The sequence below is a fragment of the Rhamphochromis sp. 'chilingali' genome (genome assembly GCF_963969265.1).
Source record: "Rhamphochromis sp. 'chilingali' genome assembly, chromosome: 6".
NCBI lineage: Eukaryota > Metazoa > Chordata > Actinopteri > Cichliformes > Cichlidae > Rhamphochromis > Rhamphochromis sp. 'chilingali'.
Window position 1 is genome coordinate 3127595 of NC_137933.1, and position 22023 is coordinate 3149617.

General features: G+C 41.5%; 1 protein-coding gene across 8 annotated transcripts in view; it reads left to right on the plus strand.

Moving 5' to 3' along the window:
- ppfia1 (PTPRF interacting protein alpha 1) overlaps positions 1-22023 on the plus strand; it is a 45790-nt gene that overhangs the window by 12448 nt on the left and 11319 nt on the right. For all 8 annotated transcript variants that reach the window (XM_080884022.1, XM_080884025.1, XM_080884027.1 and 5 more), the window contains exons 3-16: positions 3642-3743; positions 4116-4280; positions 6002-6076; positions 10244-10345; positions 10975-11208; positions 11558-11704; positions 12324-12458; positions 14270-14353; positions 14446-14577; positions 14758-14820; positions 14970-15049; positions 18992-19142; positions 19583-19806; positions 19894-20125. In XM_080884022.1, coding sequence (XP_080740148.1) covers positions 3642-3743; positions 4116-4280; positions 6002-6076; positions 10244-10345; positions 10975-11208; positions 11558-11704; positions 12324-12458; positions 14270-14353; positions 14446-14577; positions 14758-14820; positions 14970-15049; positions 18992-19142; positions 19583-19806; positions 19894-20125 — 1926 coding nt within the window. The remainder of the gene's footprint in view (positions 1-3641; positions 3744-4115; positions 4281-6001; positions 6077-10243; positions 10346-10974; positions 11209-11557; positions 11705-12323; positions 12459-14269; positions 14354-14445; positions 14578-14757; positions 14821-14969; positions 15050-18991; positions 19143-19582; positions 19807-19893; positions 20126-22023) is intronic.

The window sequence follows — 22023 nt, forward strand, 5'->3', positions numbered from 1 at the left end:
AATTATGTTTTGTTTTTCTTAAGAAAAACATTTGTTTCTCAAATAATTTTTTAAATCTCTGTGTAGGGCTGCTCGATTATGGCAAAAATGATAATCACGATTATTTTCACTGAAATTGAGATCTCGATTATTTGACGATATTTATTTAACAATAACAATGTATTGGATAATGACTTTAAAGACTGTCAAAAAACAATATAAAATAGTGTGCAAATACTGATAACAGTGCAAATGTTTGCAATGTAAAAAATAAATGAAAAATGTAAACATCTGTGTTTAGTGAACTTTGCAGTGTTGCTCTGTGGTGCAGCTACGACACTGTTGCAAAGTTTTCACACTGTGTCTACTTGATCCACGTCTGACTGAACCCATAATGTTTCCACACCACTGAAGTTTTTTTTACCTCTCTTTTCAACCAACGGCAGTCACTCTCCTCTCCAAATAACTTCTTAGCTTTCCGAGCTTCCCTCGGGTCCTCTTAATCAGCGGTCCCCAACCCCCGGGCCTCGTACCGGTCCGTGAGTCGTTTGGTACCGGGCCGCGAGAGTTGAGGCTCAGGTGTGAAATGTCTGGTTTTCAGGGTTTTTATCGGTTTTCAGCGTTATTTTGTTATCGTTTTTATCGTTTACTCTGTTTTTCTGGGTCTGTTCACGTGTGTTATGAATAAATTCTCTTTTTTTCGGTACCGGTACTAGTTTTATTTTGTTGTATTTATCCGCGACACCTTAAAGGCCGGTCCGTGAAAATATTGTCGGGCATAAACCGGTCCGTGGCGCAAAAAAGGTTGGGGACCGCTGCTCTTAATTGTTGTGACACGTGTTCGAAATGCAGAGAGGTGCGCTCGATTTGCCACACGGAGCAGCGCGAGAGTAAAGCACGAGGGAGGGGCTAATAATCGGCTCAAGTCATTTTTAATGATCGTTGAAAGCCCAGATCGTAATCGTGATTAAAATTCGATTTATTGAGCAGCGCTATCTCTGTGTCTGAATCAACCAAATCTTTAATTGTATTATAATCCAAACATGACTCTTTCTCACAATGGCGTTTAAGTGGAGAGTGTGGTGCAGAGCAATGTTTCCTCTAAGCTGAGCGCGTGAGCAATCGCGCACTGCTCACATGGTCTCCCCACACAGAAATTCTGCGCTGCGCACAAAAAAAAAATCCAGTCTGAATTGGAATTAAAGTAAATACATGTATTTATTTTATTTTGCTGATTTTCTGTGCGCGGAGACTGTTAGCAGTGCGCGATTGCTCACGTGCTCAGCTTAGAGGGAACAGTGGTGCAGTGTATGGTTTTCCCTGAAAAGCTTGTTAGGTACACTATTTCTAAATTGAAGAAAATGCACCATGCTTAAACCTGAGTATATTTATATTTATCGTCAAGCCTGTTTGGGGACATCCCTGCCCCTTCAAGCGCATGCATGGAAAGCCTAACACAGCAAGAGCATCAGAGTCAAAGCTGATCTAGGGTGGTGTTGAAATCAACTGATATGCTCAGATTGATGTGCTTGTTGAGAAGCAACATAAAACTTACCCATATACTATTTGTTTTGTTTATTTATTTATTTGTGTGTGTTTTTAAAGGTTCCAGCCTAGGTCAGATTTCAGGGTGTTTGGATATTTTTTGTTTTTCTTTTTTGTTTTGTTGCATGATAGGTTCAGGCTCCCTGTACCTTAGTGAGTTACACTGTGACTCTGTCAGTCTGTCATGTATCAGAGTCAATATGTTGTTTATTTATTTATGTTGTGTATAAATGAGTTAAAGAATGTTATGGGTAAGGGGTAATGCATGATAAATTAAGACATAGGTTATACGCAACCTTGATATTTCTCTAACTTCAGCCTCTGCTGTGGAATGTAGGAAATAAGCAACTCTGTAATTACCCCTGAGCCTGCCTTTCAGTCTCTTATTGGCCAGCAGAAAGTGAAGACCCTGGTTCTAGCCAATAGGAAACTAACCCTTTGAGCAAAATCTGTGCCAAGTGCTGGAAAAGCTCAGAGGCTGGAATGAAGGGAAGGGAGAATAGTTGTGGTAGTGACTGAAAAGAACCATCAGTTCCAGCAGCCCTCCTACCCCCCACCCCCCACCTTCCTACCCTCAGAAGCATTGCAAGAAGGTCTTACTACTCAGGGTGCTTGTGCTACAGGGCAAAAAATCAGGATGGCAAATTCTTTAGTGGTCCAACCATGCATGTAATCCTTACAAGCTCTGTGTGTTTGTGTGTATCTGTGGCTGTGTCTGTGTGAGTGGATATTTGTTGGAAGAGAACCACAGAAAGATGGAAGATTAAAAAAAGCTCCATTCTGCATTCTGCAATTACATATACTGAGGCGTTTGACTGTCCATTCATTTTCTTCTCATACCAGAAAGATCTATAAAGGATAGATACTCTTGTCAGCAGGCAGAGGTTTCTAATAAAACTTTGCCGCAGATTTAAAAAATAAGTGTGAAGCCGTTAAGATAACTTGTGGAAACTAGGGGGTTGCCAACTGTGGCTCTTTTTAAAGCCGTAAACATGGCTGTCTGCTTGTCGGCACCGGCAAGGAAAGAAAGGAATGCGCTTGGTATGCAGTCATGGCGCTGGCTTCAAAACAAACCGTCATCGCAGAAGACAGTGTGTTAAACTGACATCTTAACACTAGCAATGAACAAATACACCAGAGAGGAGCAGTATTAGTTTTAGAGTCTGATAATCTGTTGTGGAACATATACAATGACATATTAATTTGCTGTAAATGGACAGGATTTGATTAGGTATATAGCATAAATAGATATCTATTACTTACATAGGAATAGTAGTGGTAGAATAGCTAAATTTATGTCTTGCATATTTCCACAACCATATCCATAATCACATACTGTGTATGCAACCGTTGTATATAGTGTATTATCTTACTTATTTTCTATGTGTTTATTTGTATTTTTTGTATTTTCCTTCTATCTGTACCTGAGCTGAGGTAATGCAAGAATTTCCCTGCCGTGGGATCATTAAAGTCTTATCTCATCTTATATGTGTGATGTATGGTCCAGGTTGTTACTGGGTCAAATGAACGTGTGTCTGAAATACCGAGGTGATGTCAGTGTTGAAACTAAAAAAAGCTAAGAGATGTTCCGTGCATCTCTTAGAAACTAGCTGCCATTATAAGATGTTGACTATTCTAAACATATGAATGTGTTTGTGTTTATACGTGTGTTTGTATATGTGAAGTACAAACACATACATGGTAATAATTTACCTATATCAACTGCGTTGTACTTTTTGAATATGAAGGTGTTTTTAGTTTGTTTATTTTTAATTATAATATTATTAATCATGCTACTGTGTGTGAACACTTTGATCCAAGTGATGGGGAGAGTGAGAGAGAGCAGGTCATGACAGACTGTGTATTATCAGATTATGATGTGTAGCATAAAAACATGAATAAAAAAGTTGATCTAAAAACCTCCACCTACTTTTAGAAAATGATATGAAATTGCTGCAGCGACACTTTATTTTACCCATGATCAAAGTTTTAACTTTGAATGTGCAATTTCCCTCCTTCCCTGCCACCAATGTTTTTTCCCAAGCCCCCCCCCCCCCCAAAAAAAGGCCTCGTAAGTAGTTGTTACATGTTACTGAATTTATCCATTCCTATTTTAGGAATTTGCTGCACTAACAAAGGAGCTGAACGTGTGCCGAGAGCAGCTTCTGGAAAAGGAGGAGGAGATTGCAGAACTAAAGGCCGAGAGAAACAACACACGGGTTAGTAGATCGTCCTGCACACACATTCACAGAGGATCAGCTGTCAATAAGAAGCATTTAGTTGGGCCTGCACACACTACCTGGAAATACTTGTCAGATTTCCGTCTTTTTCTATTATGAGAAAAGATGGTTGTCATAGCACCGACAGAACAGACAGTGTCTGTTGTCACAGCTTAGGGCATTGCAAATTGCTTAGTCATCACAATATTTCAGCTACAAATGATAAAGCACTTTGCAGCAGCAGTTAGTGCTGACTTTTAGCTTTCTTATTTTGACTGGTTTTGCATTTGTTTACTTAAAAAGTTTTTCAGATGCGAGTCGATGATGAGAAATGATTTGGACTTTTTTTTTTGTAACTCTCTGTGTATCCAGCTCCTGCTAGAACACTTGGAGTGCCTGGTGTCTCGCCATGAGCGCAGTCTGAGGATGACTGTGGTGAAGCGGCAGGCTCAATCTCCAGCAGGCGTCTCAAGTGAAGTGGAGGTCCTCAAAGCCCTGAAGTCACTTTTTGAACACCATAAAGCCCTCGACGAAAAGGTACAATTCTGTTAAACCGTTTTTCTTGCAGTATTGGTGCATGTCGACATGTGAACCATTATTCATCATTTTTGGAGTTACAGTGGGGCAAAAAAGTATTTAGTCAGCCACCGATTGTGCAAGTTCCCCCACTTAAAATGATGACAGAGGTCAGTAATTTGCACCAGAGGTACACTTCAACTGTGAGAGACAGAATGTGAAAAAAAAATCCATGAATCCACATGGTAGGATTTGTAAAGAATTTATTCGTAAATCAGGGTGGAAAATAAGTATTTGGTCAATAACAAAAATACAACTCAATACTTTGTAACATAACCTTTGTTGGCAATAACAGAGGTCAAACGTTTACTATAGGTCTTTACCAGGTTTGCACACACAGTAGCTGGTATTTTGGCCCATTCCTCCATGCAGATCTTCTCGAGAGCAGTGATGTTTTGGGGCTGTCGCCGAGCAACACGGACTTTCAACTCCCGCCACAGATTTTCTATGGGGTTGAGGTCTGGAGACTGGCTAGGCCACTCCAGGACTTTCAAATGCTTCTTACGGAGCCACTCCTTTGTTGCCCGGGCGGTGTGTTTTGGATCATTGTCATGTTGGAAGACCCAGCCTCGTTTCATCTTCAAAGTTCTCACTGATGGAAGGAGGTTTTGGCTCAGAATCTCACGATACATGGCCCCATTCATTCTGTCCTTAACACGGATCAGTCGTCCTGTCCCCTTGGCAGAAAAACAGCCCCATAGCATGATGTTTCCACCCCCATGCTTCACAGTAGGTATGGTGTTCTTGGGATGCAACTCAGTATTCTTCTTCCTCCAAACACGACGAGTTGAGTTTATACCAAAAAGTTCTACTTTGGTTTCATCTGACCACATGACATTCTCCCAATCCTCTGCTGTATCATCCATGTGCTCTCTGGCAAACTTCAGATGGGCCTGGACATGCACTGGCTTCAGCAGCGGAACACGTCTGGCACTGCGGGATTTGATTCCCTGCCGTTGTAGTGTGTTACTGATGGTGACCTTTGTTACTTTGGTCCCAGCTCTCTGCAGGTCATTCACCAGGTCCCCCCGTGTGCTTCTGGGATCTTTGCTCACCGTTCTCATGATCATTTTGACCCCACGGGATGAGATCTTGCGTGGAGCCCCAGATCGAGGGAGATTATCAGTGGTCTTGTATGTCTTCCATTTTCTGATGATTGCTCCCACAGTTGATTTTTTCACACCAAGCTGCTTGCCTATTGTAGATTCACTCTTCCCAGTCTGGTGCAGGTCTACAATACTTTTCCTGGTGTCCTTCCAAAGCTCTTTGGTCTTGGCCATGGCGGAGTTTGGAGTCTGACTGTTTGAGGCTGTGGACAGGTGTCTTTTATACAGATGATGAGTTCAAACAGGTGCCATTCATACAGGTAACGAGTGGGGGACAGAAAAGCTTCTTACAGAAGACGTTACAGGTCTGTGAGAGCCAGAGATTTTCCTTGTTTGAGGTGACCAAATACTTATTTTCCACCCTGATTTACGAATAAATTCTTTACATATCCTACCATGTGGATTCATGGGGGGGTTTTTTTCACATTCTGTCTCTCACAGTTGAAGTGTACCTCTGGTGCAAATTACTGACCTCTGTCATCATTTTAAGTGGGGGAACTTGCACAATCGGTGGCTGACTAAATACTTTTTTGCCCCACTGTACATGTTGCTTTATGTCCATTTCATATTTTCAAGGTTAGGGAGCGACTTCGTGTTGCTTTGGAACGATGCAGCGCATTGGAGGAACAGCTCACCTTTTCACACAAAGAAGTAAGAAAACACAATATATTAAGAATTACTACAGAGAAGTTTACTTAGGTTTGTTTTGTGTGTGCAGTTTGCATGTTCTCCTCCATGGGTTCTCTCCAGATGCTCTGACTTCCTCCCACAGTCCAAAGACGTGCAGTTCCTGGAGTTAGGTTAACTGATAATTCTAAATTGCCCATAGGTGTGAATGGTAGTGGTGAGTTAGAAGGTAAAGTTATGTGTGTTGTATTTAAAATGGAAGTGTTAACTACCCATCTAGTCTACTTTTATCTTTATATTTGGTTTATGCTCTCACTAAACTTGTATTGGGATTCTGCTGCTGCTGCCACCTTAATAGTTTAATAGTTTAATTATTTATATAGCAACGCTCCTGTTGTAGCAATTACAACAGGGGCGTTGACCAAAGTGCTGTACAAGAATACAACATACCTAATAAAATAACTTAGAGTATTGATAGCAAACACCAAATATGAATTAACAAATAACTCTCATGCTGTATTGAAAGCCAGTAAATAAAAATGCGTTTTAAGATAAGATTTAAAAAGATTGACAGTGGGAGCCTGTCTGATGTATAGGGGTAAATTACTCCACAGCTTAGGTGCTACGACTGCAAATGCTCGATCGCCTCTATGAACCAGCCTCGACCTTGGTACAGCTAAAAGCAAAAGATCACTTGATCTAAGAGATCTAAGGGGGGGGGGGTATAAGTCTGCAAGAGGTCAGACAAATACCCGGGAGCCTGTCCATTCAGGGCTTTGTAAGTCAACAATAAAATTTTAAAATTAATTCTGAAGCGGACAGGGAGCCAATGAAGAGAGGCGAGCACCGGGGAAATGTGTTCACATCCTTTAGTACGTGTCAGAAGACGAGCTGCAGCATTCTGGACTAACTGCAGCCTTGCCAGGCTGGTCTGGCTAGGTGCTGGGATAGCCGCTTGGTCCAAAAATTATCACTTCGGTTTTGTTCTCATTGAAGTTAAGGAAGTTAGAGGCCATCCAAGATTTAACTTCACCGAGACACTGAAGTAAGGGTTCTAGTGAGGCAGGACTGTTTCCCTTCAGTTGAAGATAGATCTGAGTGTCATCGGCATATGAATGAAAACAAATGTTATATTTTCTAAAAATTAGACCTAGAGGCAGCATACAAATGGAGAACAATATTGGTCCCAGTATAGATCCCTGGGGAACACCACAAGTAAGGGGAGCTGAGGAAGAAATAAAATCGCCAAAGCTCACAGAGAAGGTCCTGTCAGACAGGTATGACCTGAACCACTCTAATGGGGTGCCCTTTACGCCACAATGCTTCAACCGTGAGATTAAGATGCTGTGGTCAACAGTATCGAAGGCAGCGGTCAGATCTAAAAGCACAGCTGAGTCAGTGGCTAATAAAAGATCATTAAGAACCTTTAAAAGTGCAGTTTCTGTGCTATGAAGAGTTTTAAAACCAGACTGAAACCTCTCAAGAACATTGTGTCCATTTACAAAAGATTGCAGCTGAACAAACACAATATTTCTCAAAATTTTTGACAGGAAGGGGAGCTTTGAAATAGGCCTGAAGTTAGTGAGGACGGAGGAGTCAAGATTAAGTACAGGCTGTACAACAGCATGTTTAAAACATGCTGGCAAAACACCCGAGCTAAGGCTGCTATTAAAAATTGCTAAAATGTCAGAACTGACAACCTTAAAAATCTTTTTTAGAAGATGTGTTGGAATAATGTCATTTGGACACGATGATGTCTTTGTGCCACTACGTACTTCCTCCACCTGATCAAGACACACAGGCTCAAACTGATCAAAAACAGCAGAGCAGGTGGATATTTTAGAAACGTCATGTGAAGGCAGGGCGATCATAGATCGAAGCTGTTTTATCTTAATGATAAAAAACTGTAAGAACCTTTCACAGGTGTCTGAGGAACTATTAATACAAGAAGCTGGGGAAATATTCAGGGCAGAGTCAATAATTGAAAAAAGAACCCGAGAATTATTGGAGCTATTCTCAATAACATTAGAAAAAAACCTAGACTTTTCTAGGTACCTGTACAGACTGTCTCAACTTGAGAAAGGACACCTGCAGCCCATCTTTTTTTAACTTACTGGCTGAACGAGTGGCCTTATTTATCCATGGGTCTGGTCGTTGTTTCGAACTTATAGTTTTAAAAGGAGCGACCTCATCAAGGACAGTTTTGCATTTATCATAGAAATTAACTGTCATTTCCTCGGTACCAAAGCCAAGGGGAGATCTTAAAACTTTTTTAAAAGCAATAGAAAATTGTTCTGTTGCAGATTGGTATAAAAACACGACAACGACGTGTTGAAATAAGAGGTGTAAAATGGCAGAGAGATAAAAGTATATCAAACACAACAGGACAGTGATCAGAAAAAACAGCATCACATATTTCCATGTTTAGGACCGGTAACCCTAAAGACAGCACACGATCCAATGTATGACCCTGTTTCTGGGTTGGCCCAGACACAAGTTGAGCAAGACTAAAGGAGTCTATCAAACTTAAAAAGTCTCTGGTCAGTGAATTGGAGGGACAACACACATGAATATTAAAATCTCCAACGATTAAGATTCGATCGTAGTTTGACACAGTTCCAGCTAAGAAGTTTGAAAAGTCTTGGGTAAAATCCTTGTGGTATTTTGGAGGTCTGTATGCAACGGGTGTCGGGCGGGGATGCCCCAATTCAAACGTCACAAGTTCAAAACTAAAAAAAAAAAAAAAAGTTCAAAACTAGAATACGAGTGAGTTAAGAGTTGTTTGCAAGAGAGCTTCTTCCTAAAAACAGCCGCCACTCTACCACCACGCCCAGTCATCCTCGGCACATTAAGATATTCACAGTCAGGCGGTAAAAGTTCAGTAAAACAGCTGGACTCACCGACTCTGCCAAGTTTCCGTTAAAAGCATTAAATTCAGATCCCGATCAGTAAAGAAGTCCTTAAGAATAAAAGTTTTGTTTGCTAGCGATCGAGCATTAACAAGACTTAATCTTAGTGGTATCGGTGGCTCAGCGGCCGATGTGGGTGCCCGACCTATCGGCCGTAGGTTCTGAGGGTTTACTCCACCTGAGCGAAGACGGGGGAGACGCTGGCGCGGGGTTATTGTCGTAAGCCCGACAACAGGTGTCAGGCAAGTGTAAGCCATGTCCAGAGAGTGCCAGTAGTTGACGCGATCAAATCCAGTCGGGATAGGGTGAGGTATTTTCCGAAATCGTGTGCAGGTAGCCTTCATTCTCACCAATAAGCCACTGTGTTTCCCACGGCGTCTGCGGTGCCCTCTCAGTTGAGGTAGCGCCGGAACACAACGGAGACAAGCTGGAACTCCTGACAGGAGCGGTGGGGAGAAGGTTCCCTGATATCCACGATTGCAATAAAGAGTTTTTAACTGAGAGGATCTTAAAGCCAGCAGCATTTGTGATCATATACAAGCAGAGAGTTAGCATGTTTTAAAACAAAGTAAAAATAAAACACTAGTACAAACAGAGTCAGACGGCAAGATGGTGTCAGACACTGGCGCCATCTTGACACGAGAAGACCATGTTTCAATAGGTTCACACTTCAAATGACAAAGTGTCCTCGGTGACAGCAGATGAAAAGACTCGTTGATTTAGACTTATAAATGCTGCTGCCTGTAAGCTACAAGCATCAGTAAAACATTGCTTAATATTTTTTTTATCAGAATAATAATGTTAATAATTATAGCATCCTGTCTATCTGTGCTGCTGAGTCTGAAAAAGAAATTTATATTCAAAGCTCATGTGTATGAGGTACGAAGAATCCGGAGTCTTCTGTGTACTGAATGGGATTAAAATTGACTAAAGGCCCAGAGGATCTCAGGGAGGTGTCCTAGATTTCCTCTCTGCTTCACGCTACAGTGCTGCAGTCATCTTTTGTTCCTGGAAGTCAAACTGGGACCACACACATGCCTGCATGCCATTGCACATAAAATCAAACACCTGCCTCATTTGATAAGAAACGTAACTTCCTAAAACAAGACCTGTGAGGCGTTTGTGTGAACATTTAAATATGCACTTGCTTAAAATATGTTACAGGATGAAAGGAAGTCTTAAAGAATTGTGCACTTTGTTTATTGGTTAACGTTATAGTTGTTTAGTTCAACAAATCAATGAATGACTTGGCAGGGTGCTAACAAACTGGTCTTTTCCTTAGCTGGCTTACCTCAGGGAACAGAACAGTCAGAAGAGAGGGTTGGCTGATGGAACCAGCGAAGTTAACCACAACTCTGAAAACACACCAAGCACTAATGGCAAGGTGAGCTTACTCAACAGCGTATAAGAAGTGGCATGTTTGTGAGAACCAAAGGGCAACAAAGTTGCTCATGTTTTACAAATGTCTAGAGGATTAAATAGTTTAATTTGCTGTGATATTGTAATGTATTGTAGTGAACATGATCAGGTAGAATTGTTCTGTTCTTATCAGCTTTAAGAATGAGAACAATTACAAGTATACAAATAATCCTGCGTGTTACAGTTTCAAAATACATGTGTGTTATTTTAATTTTAAATTTTCATTCCCTTTAATTGATTAAAATGATGAAATAGAATGTGCTACACTGTGTCATACAAACAAACAAATTACAAAAATTAGAAAGCGGGTATCCTGCAGTTTTCTCTGTACTTCAATTAATAATCTTTATCAGCTTCTCATTGTCTGAGGACAATCAACTCTCAGGAGTTCAAATCCATTCCAAGTCCTGTCTTGCAGGCAGTGATCATTTGAATTTTCAGTGCAAGATGTTTACATTTTTCTCATCACAAGTCTTTAATTTACTCAAACTTCTTGATTATCAAATAGCCAACAATAACAGCACAACGCTCATCCAGGAAAAAAACACAATATTCTGTATATACATCTTAAAGTCGATGTCAATCTGCCCACAGCGGTCATCGGACGGTTCGTCGAGCCAGGAAGACGAGTCTGCACCTGGATTCGGTAAGGTTGGCGAGCTCCAGGAGGTAATGGACCGTCAGATGGCCGATTTGGGCCAAATGAAGGAGCGCATGGCTGCTATGGCATCACGCATCACTGAGCTGGAGGAGGACCTGGACACAGCCCGAAAGGACCTTATTAAGTCTGAAGACATGAACACAAGACTACAGAGAGACCTCAGAGAGGTAAAGAGGACACGATCTGTTTGTAACGAAGAGATGTGTTGAAATATGAGTTTGCGACTTTGTACATGTGTGCATTGTTCACACACATCTGTCAATGTTTTTAGCACAGTTTTTATAGATTTTAACAGCGGAGTGCTTCAAAAGATCCAGTGCTCTATAAACATGATAACATGACATTAAACATTGCACAGCAGGACAGTATAAGCAGCGTTAACATGTTTGCTCATGTTTGAGTACCAGGATTTTTTTAGTGCCTTGTCTTCTTCTCATATTCGTGTAAAGATGCCCAATCAGAAGGATTCCTGTCACAAAGGCTGAGAACTCTAAAGCAATATGTTTATGCATACAGTCTATGGCTCAGAAGGAAGACATGGAGGAGAGGATTACCACTCTAGAGAAGCGCTACCTGGCAGCTCAGCGAGAGGCTACCTCTGTCCACGACCTCAACGACAAGCTGGAGAATGAAGTGGCCAATAAAGACTCCCTCTACAGACAAGTAGGTCCCGTGCTGTTTGTTTAAGACTGTATAAAGCCACCACAACTCAGATAATCAGTTAATTGTGTGTTTGGCATTAGAGAAAATTGGGTCAGTTTGTTTGTAATTTGCAGTCATTTCATCATATTGCTATTGTCTGCAAGCGCCCACACACTTTAATCTGGTATGCAGACAAGTGAGGAATTTATTGTTTGAGTCTCAGAGTTGGCTGCCAGCAGGAATTGCCTGCAGTTGTCAGACTCCTATTGAGGAATTCTTGCTGTATTCACACACTGAGCAGTGCAGCAGGCTCTTAATGGGAAGCCTTGAAGACACTGGCTTGTTTCTTTACAAGTACTCAGTGGAGATGGAGATGTCTTTCTCCTCCTCTCTTGGTTTTTGTTTGTCTCTGTGTCATTTTGATTGTTCTGTCACTCGCTTCCTGCTCTTCCCACCCTCGTGCATCCCTTGACCCCATCTCCCTTTTGTCTTTCTTTTTCTGCCCCTGTGCTGAAGTGTGTTTTCTGGTACTCTCTGCTCCTTGTGGATCTGAAAGCCACCTTTGAGACTGGAATGAAGGGACAAAACAGTCTTAAACGTATTTGCTCATGACTGTTTGGGTTTGATTTGTTTGTCGTAGACTGAAGAGAGAAACCGGCAACTTCAGGAAAAGCTGGAACTGGCTGAGCAGAAGCTGCAGCAGACCATCCGGAAGGCAGAGACACTGCCAGAGGTGGAAGCAGAGTTAGCCCAGAGGGTCGCTGCTCTCACAAAGGTATCAGCATCTGCACCTTTTTAAAACTACTGTTCATTTGTAATTGCATTTCTGTGTATATATGTATTTATTTTAAATGGAGCTGACTCAAAATTGCATCACCTCATAATACCTGAATAAAGGTACAAGTTTGCGTAACGTCACCAGATATGTTAAAGAGGTTCCTTTACAGCAACTCTGCATGGAAGCTGCTGAGGAAGCCATTATTTATGTTCCTCCAAATATTCACAGTGACCTATTTTTAGAAACTCAGCTCCTGTTCTTATCCATTTATAGTTAGAATCTTTATTTTGGACAAAACATCCTGCTGCATAACTGCACTGCAACAGCATCATATCACCTTATTAGTATTTTGTCTGGCTCTCTGTACATTTTTGAATGTAGTGTTTTTCATTGGTCTACTCATCTGAACCTTTTAATGTTTATCAGAAAGTGAGTAGAATCTACAAAGTCATCTTTCTCTAGTCTGTCCGCCCCTTCTGTTTCTTTGTTAATTTAATTAGTGCCATTCATTTCATTTATTTACGCCTGTTTAAAGACTCAGAAACAAACAGAGAAAAGAAGCAGACTGCCGTGTCTCATCCCTGCATTTTTAATTTGCATTTTATTTCCTCTTTGAGTGGTGCTTAAACCGCACACTTAATATACAGAATACAGCAGAGACACAGACACACTTAGAAATGACTGCCCTGGTTTCTTATGTTATTTCATTTGTGCAACTTGCAACACAGGCTTTCTCCCTTCAGCAACTAATTGAAATTGTGCTCAGTCTCTTGAAATGTTTGCATTATTATCCTGTTCTCATTTGTGTCTGTCATGCTGTCTTTGTGTGTTCTTCATGCTGTTCCTACCACCTCCGTCTTTAGTGTGTTCTGTGTGGCTCTAAAGGCACTAAGATATTGAAAAAGGTAGACCAGCTTTATCCAGACGGCTAAACCAATCCTTTTTGCTTACTGGGAGGTTCACTATCCCTTGTTGCTGAATTTAACCAGACCAATAGCAAATCTAGTGTGTTTAGATTTTCAGATGAAATCAAGCCAAAATAATCAAATGTACCTGAAGTCTGTGAAACAAAGAATACATTCCTGGTTAAGTGCAGTTTCAAACTTGATCAAAATACTCCGTCAAACCTGAATCGTAGCTGTGATCTGGCTTTATCTGTACAGCTTCTGTGTTTGTGCTTCATGTGCTAGTAAGCGGTGTTGATAGTTCGTGGTGATACCCTTCGTCTCCTCTCCTCTGAAACACAAGGCACCTAGTTTTTGGTGTCTTGACACAAACAGGAAGTTCCAGCTGATTTTCTCAAAGACTTATGGAGACCCCACCTATAAGAGCTACAAGAAAACTAGATCAGGCTGTGTTGCCTGTTGGCTTTTGCATAAATCTAAATGTTTTAGGAACCGGTAACCCTCATAACCCAGGTGTGTAGTCAGTGGTGAAACTTAGATAAGGCTGCCATACGGTAGATCTGCATTATGGGACGCATGAGCTGCTTTATTATTTTTGGGTTGTGTTACAGTGCATGTTTTTGGCTTTTTGCTCCTTTTAAAATATGTAAATGTTGGTGACTTCATCCTTTCAAAGGACCTGTTCTCATCATGTCAAACACAGGAAAAAAAAGTATGTTGAACCTTGAAGCAGTACAATAAAAAGACTTTTAGCAAGGTCCTTCTCCAGGATGGATGGTAGAGGGTTTGGGATAGTAAGGTCTGGCTTTAGAGATTTTCAGCCCTGCGTGGATTAAATACATGAAATCAGAGAAACATATTTGTACAGATTTGTAGTTTTTTCTCATTAACCTTTGTTTTCAGGCAGAGGAACGCCATGGCAATGTTGAAGAGAGACTGAGGCAGCTGGAGGCCCAGCTCGAGGAAAAAAACCAGGAGCTGCTCAGGGTGAGAACGAGGGGAAATGTTCTTACTGGAAGCTTGATTCTCATTGCATTGCTACAGCTGTGCGTTGTATAAAAATGTTGCTATTTTCGTAGGCACGGCAACGGGAGAAGATGAATGAGGAGCACAACAAGCGTCTGTCTGAGACGGTGGATAAGCTCCTCTCAGAGTCCAATGAAAGACTTCAGCTTCACCTCAAAGAGAGGATGTCTGCCTTGGAGGATAAGGTAGAGCACTTCTCTAGTGCCTAATTCTAAAGTTAGGCTGATGAACAAAGACGTCGGCAAGCTGAGGACACAGTATTCATAGCTAACTAACTAAATAAATATTTGTTGTTCCTGTTAAATCTGTGTCGCATGGCTAGTCATGTGCCATGTTAAGCATTTCTTATCATTCCTGTTTCTCAGAATGCCCTGATTCGAGAACTCGAGCACACCAAAAAATTAATTGAGGAGTCCCACCATGAGAAAGTAAGGAAATAAAAATAAAGAATTCCTCCTGTTTGTGTGTTTTTATATTTTGGGTTGTTTTTTCTAAATTGTTCTATAGCAGTGGTGGTTTTTCCTCTTCATGGCTACAGTAGGTAACAAGAATATCTGTAACATGCTCTCTCTCATAGGAGCAGCTCTTAATCCAAATTGAGACTATGAGGGCAGAGAATGAGCAGGGAAGGAGCAGGAGCAACTCGCTACTGCATGGGTAAGCTAGTGAAATGATTTGACTTTTATATCTCGCTGGGAAACTATGAGGAACTCAGGTGGTTGCTTAACACTTTGTCCAGTGTTATGTCAAAACGTCCGTGGTCAAGATACTGACCCAAAAAAGTTTCACATGTCATTGGTGATGGCAGTATGCTATACATTTAATGGCCACTTTATTGGGCGATATCTAGTGTTAAGGTCAGAAATGTACATACACTTATTCTGGATAACGTGATGAGGTTTCACCCCAGCCAGACACCTTTGGCATCCATCAACAGACTTGTAGCATAACTGTGGATTCATATTTAACCACTAGAGTTGATTTTAATTGTTTGGTTTCCTACCACAGACCTTTTAAGCAGAGTCCATAAATTTTCCGCAGGGTTAAGTGTTTGGGAAGTCTATTCCAGAAGCTTATTGTTTGCCTGCCTTATCCATCCAAAACAAGTTTGACTATGTGTTTGGTATCACTGTCCCAAACACATAGTCATCCTAACTGTGTCCAAATTTCAATTGTCCAGCTGTTGATTTAAAGTAAAGTTGAAGAATTTAGAGGTACTGTGTAGGGCTGCCATGATTAGTCGACTAGTCACGATTACGTCGACTATCAAAATCGTCGACGACTGATTTAATAGTCGACGCGTCGTTTGAAGCTTTGTAAGATCGCAAAAGACGCAGGAATAAGTAGTAGGGTTTAAGAGTGTAATAACGGACTGAAACAGAAGATGGCAGCACTGCATGTACAAGGATACCAGCTGCCGTTAAACCCCGAAGAAGAAGAAGCAGCTGTGTCCCAGAATTCATAGCGCGGCCCAGCTCAGTTTCCAACAATGGCGGCAGCTAGTTAGTTTTAATATTACTCTTATTATTCTTTCTGGGTCACAAAATAAACTTTTAACATATTTTCAGGCGAGAATGTAGCTGTGTAAACCTCAAATATCTGCTCAGTTTATCAGGACACCACATATTTTCAAAAGCGCTCCGACGTTTTTGGAGACGTCTGTTCCCCACTAGCTCGATAGCTAGCCGGGGGCTAGGTCACTAGAGCCGTGAGAACACCGGACTCTGGGCAAATCGTTTTCAAACCCACCGCCGTCTTTCACTACTCAGGTTAAACATGATATATAAGTCACTTAGAAACTTCAAAATGTTATTGTTTTGCTTTTTTAGTATTTTATTTGTTCCTGAGTAAATCGGTTTGGCTGAGATTAAAGTTATAGTTTTTACACAGCTGAATAAATGTCAAGCAGACAGCTGATTATCAGAAGTGTGAGATGCTCCAGAATTTACTCTGGTGTCCTGTTATATTTTAGATAGCAAGGAGTTTATTAAACTTCACCGAAACAATCTGCAAATTTCATTAAAATTTAACAAACTATCATCTTGTCTTTATTTTTAGTTAGCACAGACCTTAAACACTTAAAGCTGTAAGCTAATGATAGTTATATAAGAGCAGATGCTGCTGGTGCAATAAGCTGTACGTTTTACGTCCAATGGATGATGATCTGATTAGTCGACTATCAAAATAATCGTTTGTGGCAGCCCTAGTACTGTGTCGTCTTCACTATTCTATTTAGTTTGTTCAATGTGCCAGTACCACTGACAGTCAACCAGCTTTGAAGCACAATGCTATTGCCACCATGCTTGAGAGTTGGTGCCTTTAATTCTCCACATGTATTTCATGTTATTGTGCACAAATATCAATCTTTCTCATCCGACTAGAGCAGGGCGATATGACCAAAAATATTCATCACGATATACATTTGAAAATTTGCGATAACGATATAACTGACAATATAATTGACTAGACAAAATACTCCTCAACTTTATTAGTGCAAAACGGGATTATAAGGGGCTCTGTCGAGTTTCAGAAAAATCAAAGGATGATTTTAAGTGTGCCGTATTTTCCAAAAAATACGGTAATAACGACGGCCCGCTAGCATGCGCTACCAAAAATAGTGCTTTGCTGTGTATCTGACGGACGAAAGCCAAACCAGTTCCACACCACTGAAGCTGCAGCATTTTACAAACCAGTTCTGGTTCATCCGTTTCATTCAACGATCCACTTTTGCTCTTCTCATTCTGCGTCGCCGCCATGTGCGTATGAAAACAAAGGCACTGCGCATGCGCATTTCACCCATATTCTATCGCGATATTTCATTTTCTTATCGTTGCCCAACATTACACCGGTATTACCGTGAACGGTATGATATGGCCCAGCCCTACATCCGACTATAAAACCTTTCTCCAGAAGACGGCACAGTGACACGGTGGTTAGCACTGTTTTCACAGCAAAGTCTTGGGTTCAAATCCACCTGTTTGGGTTGTCTTTGTGTGAGAAAACCAGAGTATCCAATCTAAAGACATGCTGTTTGAAAATGCCTCATTGAGGTCAGAGGAGAAAGAACAGTTTGCTTTAAAATGATAGAAAGAAAAGAGTAACACAACCAAGTTACAGAGAAGAACATCAAGAATCAGAATCAGAATACTTTATTAATCCCGAAGGAAATTAGGGTTACAGCAGGCAGCACGCTAATGGCGCATGCGCACTTACAAAGGAACCTTCTGACCAACTTTACACAAACATCACATTGGGGAGACATGTCAGAAAGGTCGGCTGATAGGAAAAAAACAACAAAAATACATAACATGAGGTAAGAGGAGGAGAAAAAAAACTCCACTCAGACTGAGCTCCTAGTGGGAGAACAGTTTGATAACAGAAAAAACACCTCAGCACAAAAAGCACATGACTGTCAATACACCATAGAAACACGAGACAAGCAACAAGGGCGGGTAAGGGTAAGAGAGAGCCGGTGTAGACAGCGCATCCGGTCCTGCAGCATGTCTGCGCTGGTCCAGTTGACTGCCATGCCATGTGCTGGGCACAAGCATCGAAGGCGTTTGGAAAGGGAGGGGGGATGAGTGTGTGCATATCAGTGTATGTGTGTGTTCGTGTCCATAGTTCAGCTGAGACAGTGTCCTTCGCCCCGCCAGGCTAAGAATGTTGAACCCTGAAGCAGTGCAGCTAAAAGACCACACATGGTCTGATGACTCTTGATTTCTGCTGCATTCAGATAGTAGGGTCACAAAGTAGCTTAAAAAACATGAAAGCATGGATCCATCCGGCCTTAGAGCTATCCTGTTCAGACTGATGGTGGCCTAATGATGTTGGGAGTATTTTTTGGGCATAGTTTGGACTTCTTAGTACCAGTTGAACATTGTGTAAACAACACAGCCTACCTGAGTATTGTTGGTGACCATATCCCCTTTATAACCACAGTGTAGCCAACTTCAGCACAAAACACATCATGTCACAAAGCTCAAAAACGTCACTGGCCTCCAGTGGCGTTAACGGTCACCAGAGCTCAATCCAGCAGTGTGTAATGCTGTTATGTCAATAAAGTATCAGGGGACAGTTTCCAGCATGCTGTTGTAAAAAGTTCTGGAGGTAAAATGTGCTCCAACCTGGTTCTAGACATGTGTAACTAACAAAGTGGCCAGTAATTGTATTTCTACCATAAAGCTTCATTTTATTTACTTAAATGTTTATTTTTTATGTAGCATAAAATACATGCTTTGCTTATGACGATGGTGTAGCCTCTTGAACTGAACGTCGCATAAAGCAGGTAATTTCTATCGAGGCTAATATAACAACCATAGGCATTTCACGTAATGGCCATTTCGTTCTGCACCAAGTTGCAGCTGCACGACTGCAACCTAATGTTCTCCAAAATCAATACAGTACAGTGTTGATATTAACAGACCGGCCACAGACGCTGCAGGAACTGTTGTTTTCCCGTCCAATTTGTCAAAATGTCAGATGGCCTACAGATGTGACTGAAATCATTCAGTCATTGACTGAAAATATACACCTGATGTAACCTCTTAGTTTTCTATTGATTCATGAATGACTTTCATTGGTGTGACTGTGTTTTTCAAGGCGGTCTCAGCTGGGCAGCACCCCAGATTTCAGATATCCAGTGTCGGCCTCTTCGATGATGGACAGTAACTCGGACCATTATGGCAGCGCTCTCGTCCTGAGACGGCCTCAGAAGGGACGCGTGGCAGCGCTACGGGATGAACCTTCCAAAGTAAGCTCACACCTGCAGACATAAAGCAGTTAAACGACAGATCTGGTCATTCATGTTTAATTAATCCACTATTTGAGAACATCTCTTAGCTGTTTGCCTTGTACGGCTTTTTCTTTCTTTCCTGTTTCAGTCTAATGTTTGAGTTCTCTGATGCTTTTCTTCTTCTCCCCCGCTTCTTTGTTTGCTACTATTACGGACAATCAGCGACATGTAAGTCAGTGTGCCTGAGATAACAGTGACGGTGTCTGTGTGCTGCATCAATGACAAACACCCTAGGATCTAACTATGTATTGCTCTGTTGCCTGACATCCTCTCACATGCCTGCTGCCTGCTTTCTCCAACCTTTTGATTATTTTCTCCATACTGTCTTCTTTCCTGGTATCTTTCTTTCCTTCTCTCCATTCTCATTCCCTGTTTTATACCTATGTGTATAAATGTAGGTGCAGACTTTAAATGAGCAGGAGTGGGAGCGCATGCAACAGGCTAATGTGCTGGCAAATGTGGCACAGGCCTTTGAGAGCGACATGGACGCCTCAGACCTGGAGGAGGATCGAGAGACAGTTTTCAGCTCGGTGGACCTGCTGTCCCCCGCTGGCCAGGCTGATGCACAGACCCTTGCCCTGATGTTGCAGGAGCAGCTGGATGCTATCAACAATGAAATCAGGTACCACTATAACAAGCACACACTTGTCTCATGTAACCCCATTTCCATGTAAATATTGCCATATTTTCACCTTTCTTTCACTTGCAGAATGATCCAAGAGGAGAAGGAGAGCACCGCTATCCGGGCAGAGGAGATAGAGTGCCGGGTAGGCAGTGGTGATAGCCTTGGAGGACATTTCCGCTCCATGAGCTCCATCCCTCCGTCGCTATATGCTGGCTCGTCATTGGGCGGTTCTCCACCCGGCTCTGGCCACTCCACTCCGAGGCGCATTCCCCGCAGCCCCAACAGAGAACTGGATCGAATGGGTGTCATGACCTTGGTAACTTTTCTTTTACCTTCCTGTAATGAGTATCACAATTTCCTAAACATACATTTTTTAGAAAGCCCCTTTGAGATATACATCACTGTAAGACTAATATTAATTTCTCTGATTACAATTCCTGATATTTTAAAGCTGTTGTCTTAATTTGCTGTCTTTGTTTTTTAGGATTATTATATAATTAAAACAAGACCGGCCTTCAATGTTGCTTTTATGTTTTATCAGTGTGATCGTCTGCTTCTATTTGTATGCATGACTTTGTAACAGTTTACATATATAACTGCGCCCTGCCTGTAGCAGTATTGCTATGACCCCTACGTCACCCAGAGCTCCCTCTCCCATCAGACAGTAACTTATCTGCCTTATGGTACAACTGGCTTCAGTGCCCCACTTCAAGCCAATAACTTTGCACCATACTTCCAGGTACCTGCCCATCTCCCCACAGCTCCTTCATTCCCTTCTTGGGTGGGTGCAGTCTGCCACTTCCTGTCTCTTCTGATCCTTTTGCCAACTTCAGTGCAAACAGGAAACTTTTTCTCTGTGTTAAATCCAAATCGTGGCTCTGGGGTTTTGTATTTGTTTTTTTGACTGCTTATAAAAGTCATCAAATGGAGACATGCTTGTAATATTTTGTGAAAGCCAAGGAAAACCTCAGTTAGCCTCTTTTTAGATTATTATTTGGGCATTTTAGTCTTTATTTGACACTAGAGCAGTAAGGGGCGGGGGGCAGGTCGGACTTGAAGCCAGGCTTATTTTTTTCTTTTATTCTCACTTACACATCTGATTCATTGACTTGTGTAAACGCAGAGTAACAAAAGACACAAAGCTGTGAGTGTGGATGTTCAGGCTTGTCCAGGTCTCCTGTCAGCATTCAGTATTCCTCAATAGGAAAATCATAACAAGCACACCTGAAATGCTAAGCTGAATTCCATATATTTAAAACATCACCAGGAACCAGCTAGTACTCTTTTTCAAAGTTTGCTTTATTTTTGGCAAAGCGTCTGTTTAGGCTGCCACTTAATATCTCTTTGGTTATTTTTTAACTTAAGAAACAAGGGCATCCCAAATTCAAGATCCTGATTACATTAAAGACACAGACAACTGACTCTGTGTGCCAGCTGATATGACAAGAGGTGCACATCTGTTTATTTTTGGCTTCTCTCGCTGCATTCAGTTTCGTATTGGTTCTGTGGAACTGTAAAACCACTGGTTACCCTGTTAACCCTGCAGCTGGAGTTACTCTAGCAGTACTTGCATTTGTTTGGTTGTTCCAGATGTTTGAGTTGAGTGTCCCTTTAACGTTTGTTTGTTTGTTCAGTGTGTGTTGAAGTTACTTATACTAATGAAGTTGCTTGATTGCAGAGCAGCAATTTACATCTGCCCTGCTTAAAATCAGGCATTTAAACAATTCAAGCAGTTTATTGAAGTAATGCTGTAATACATTAGACATGAAGGGAGTCTTTGTCTTTGAGTCTGGCAGATCATGTCGTCAGTTTTACATTTATAAATCTTACTTGGGTTAAAAAAATCACAAGATTATCATTAATGCATAAGTAGACACATAAATAGACACTCCAAGGGGAAAGAAAACAATTTGGGTAATTAAATTAATTTTCTGCTCACCCATCAATTTCCTCTTCCCGTTTTCCTTTTATAGCATACGCTCTTCCCTGCTTTGGCCCCTACAGTGTCAGCTGAGCAAAGGAAATGAGTGATTAGATACTTTCTTCCTGGGGCAGGAAAATTCCTGCAGAAATGTGGCACAGTGATGGTTTATTTGCTCTGCTAATGCCAGGTCTATGTGGAATGCAGAGGGGTGGGGTGGGGGGGGATCTGTCCTCCACCACTATTGGTGCAGAGTGGAAAATATGACGAGAACAGCTGTGCTCATAAATTCA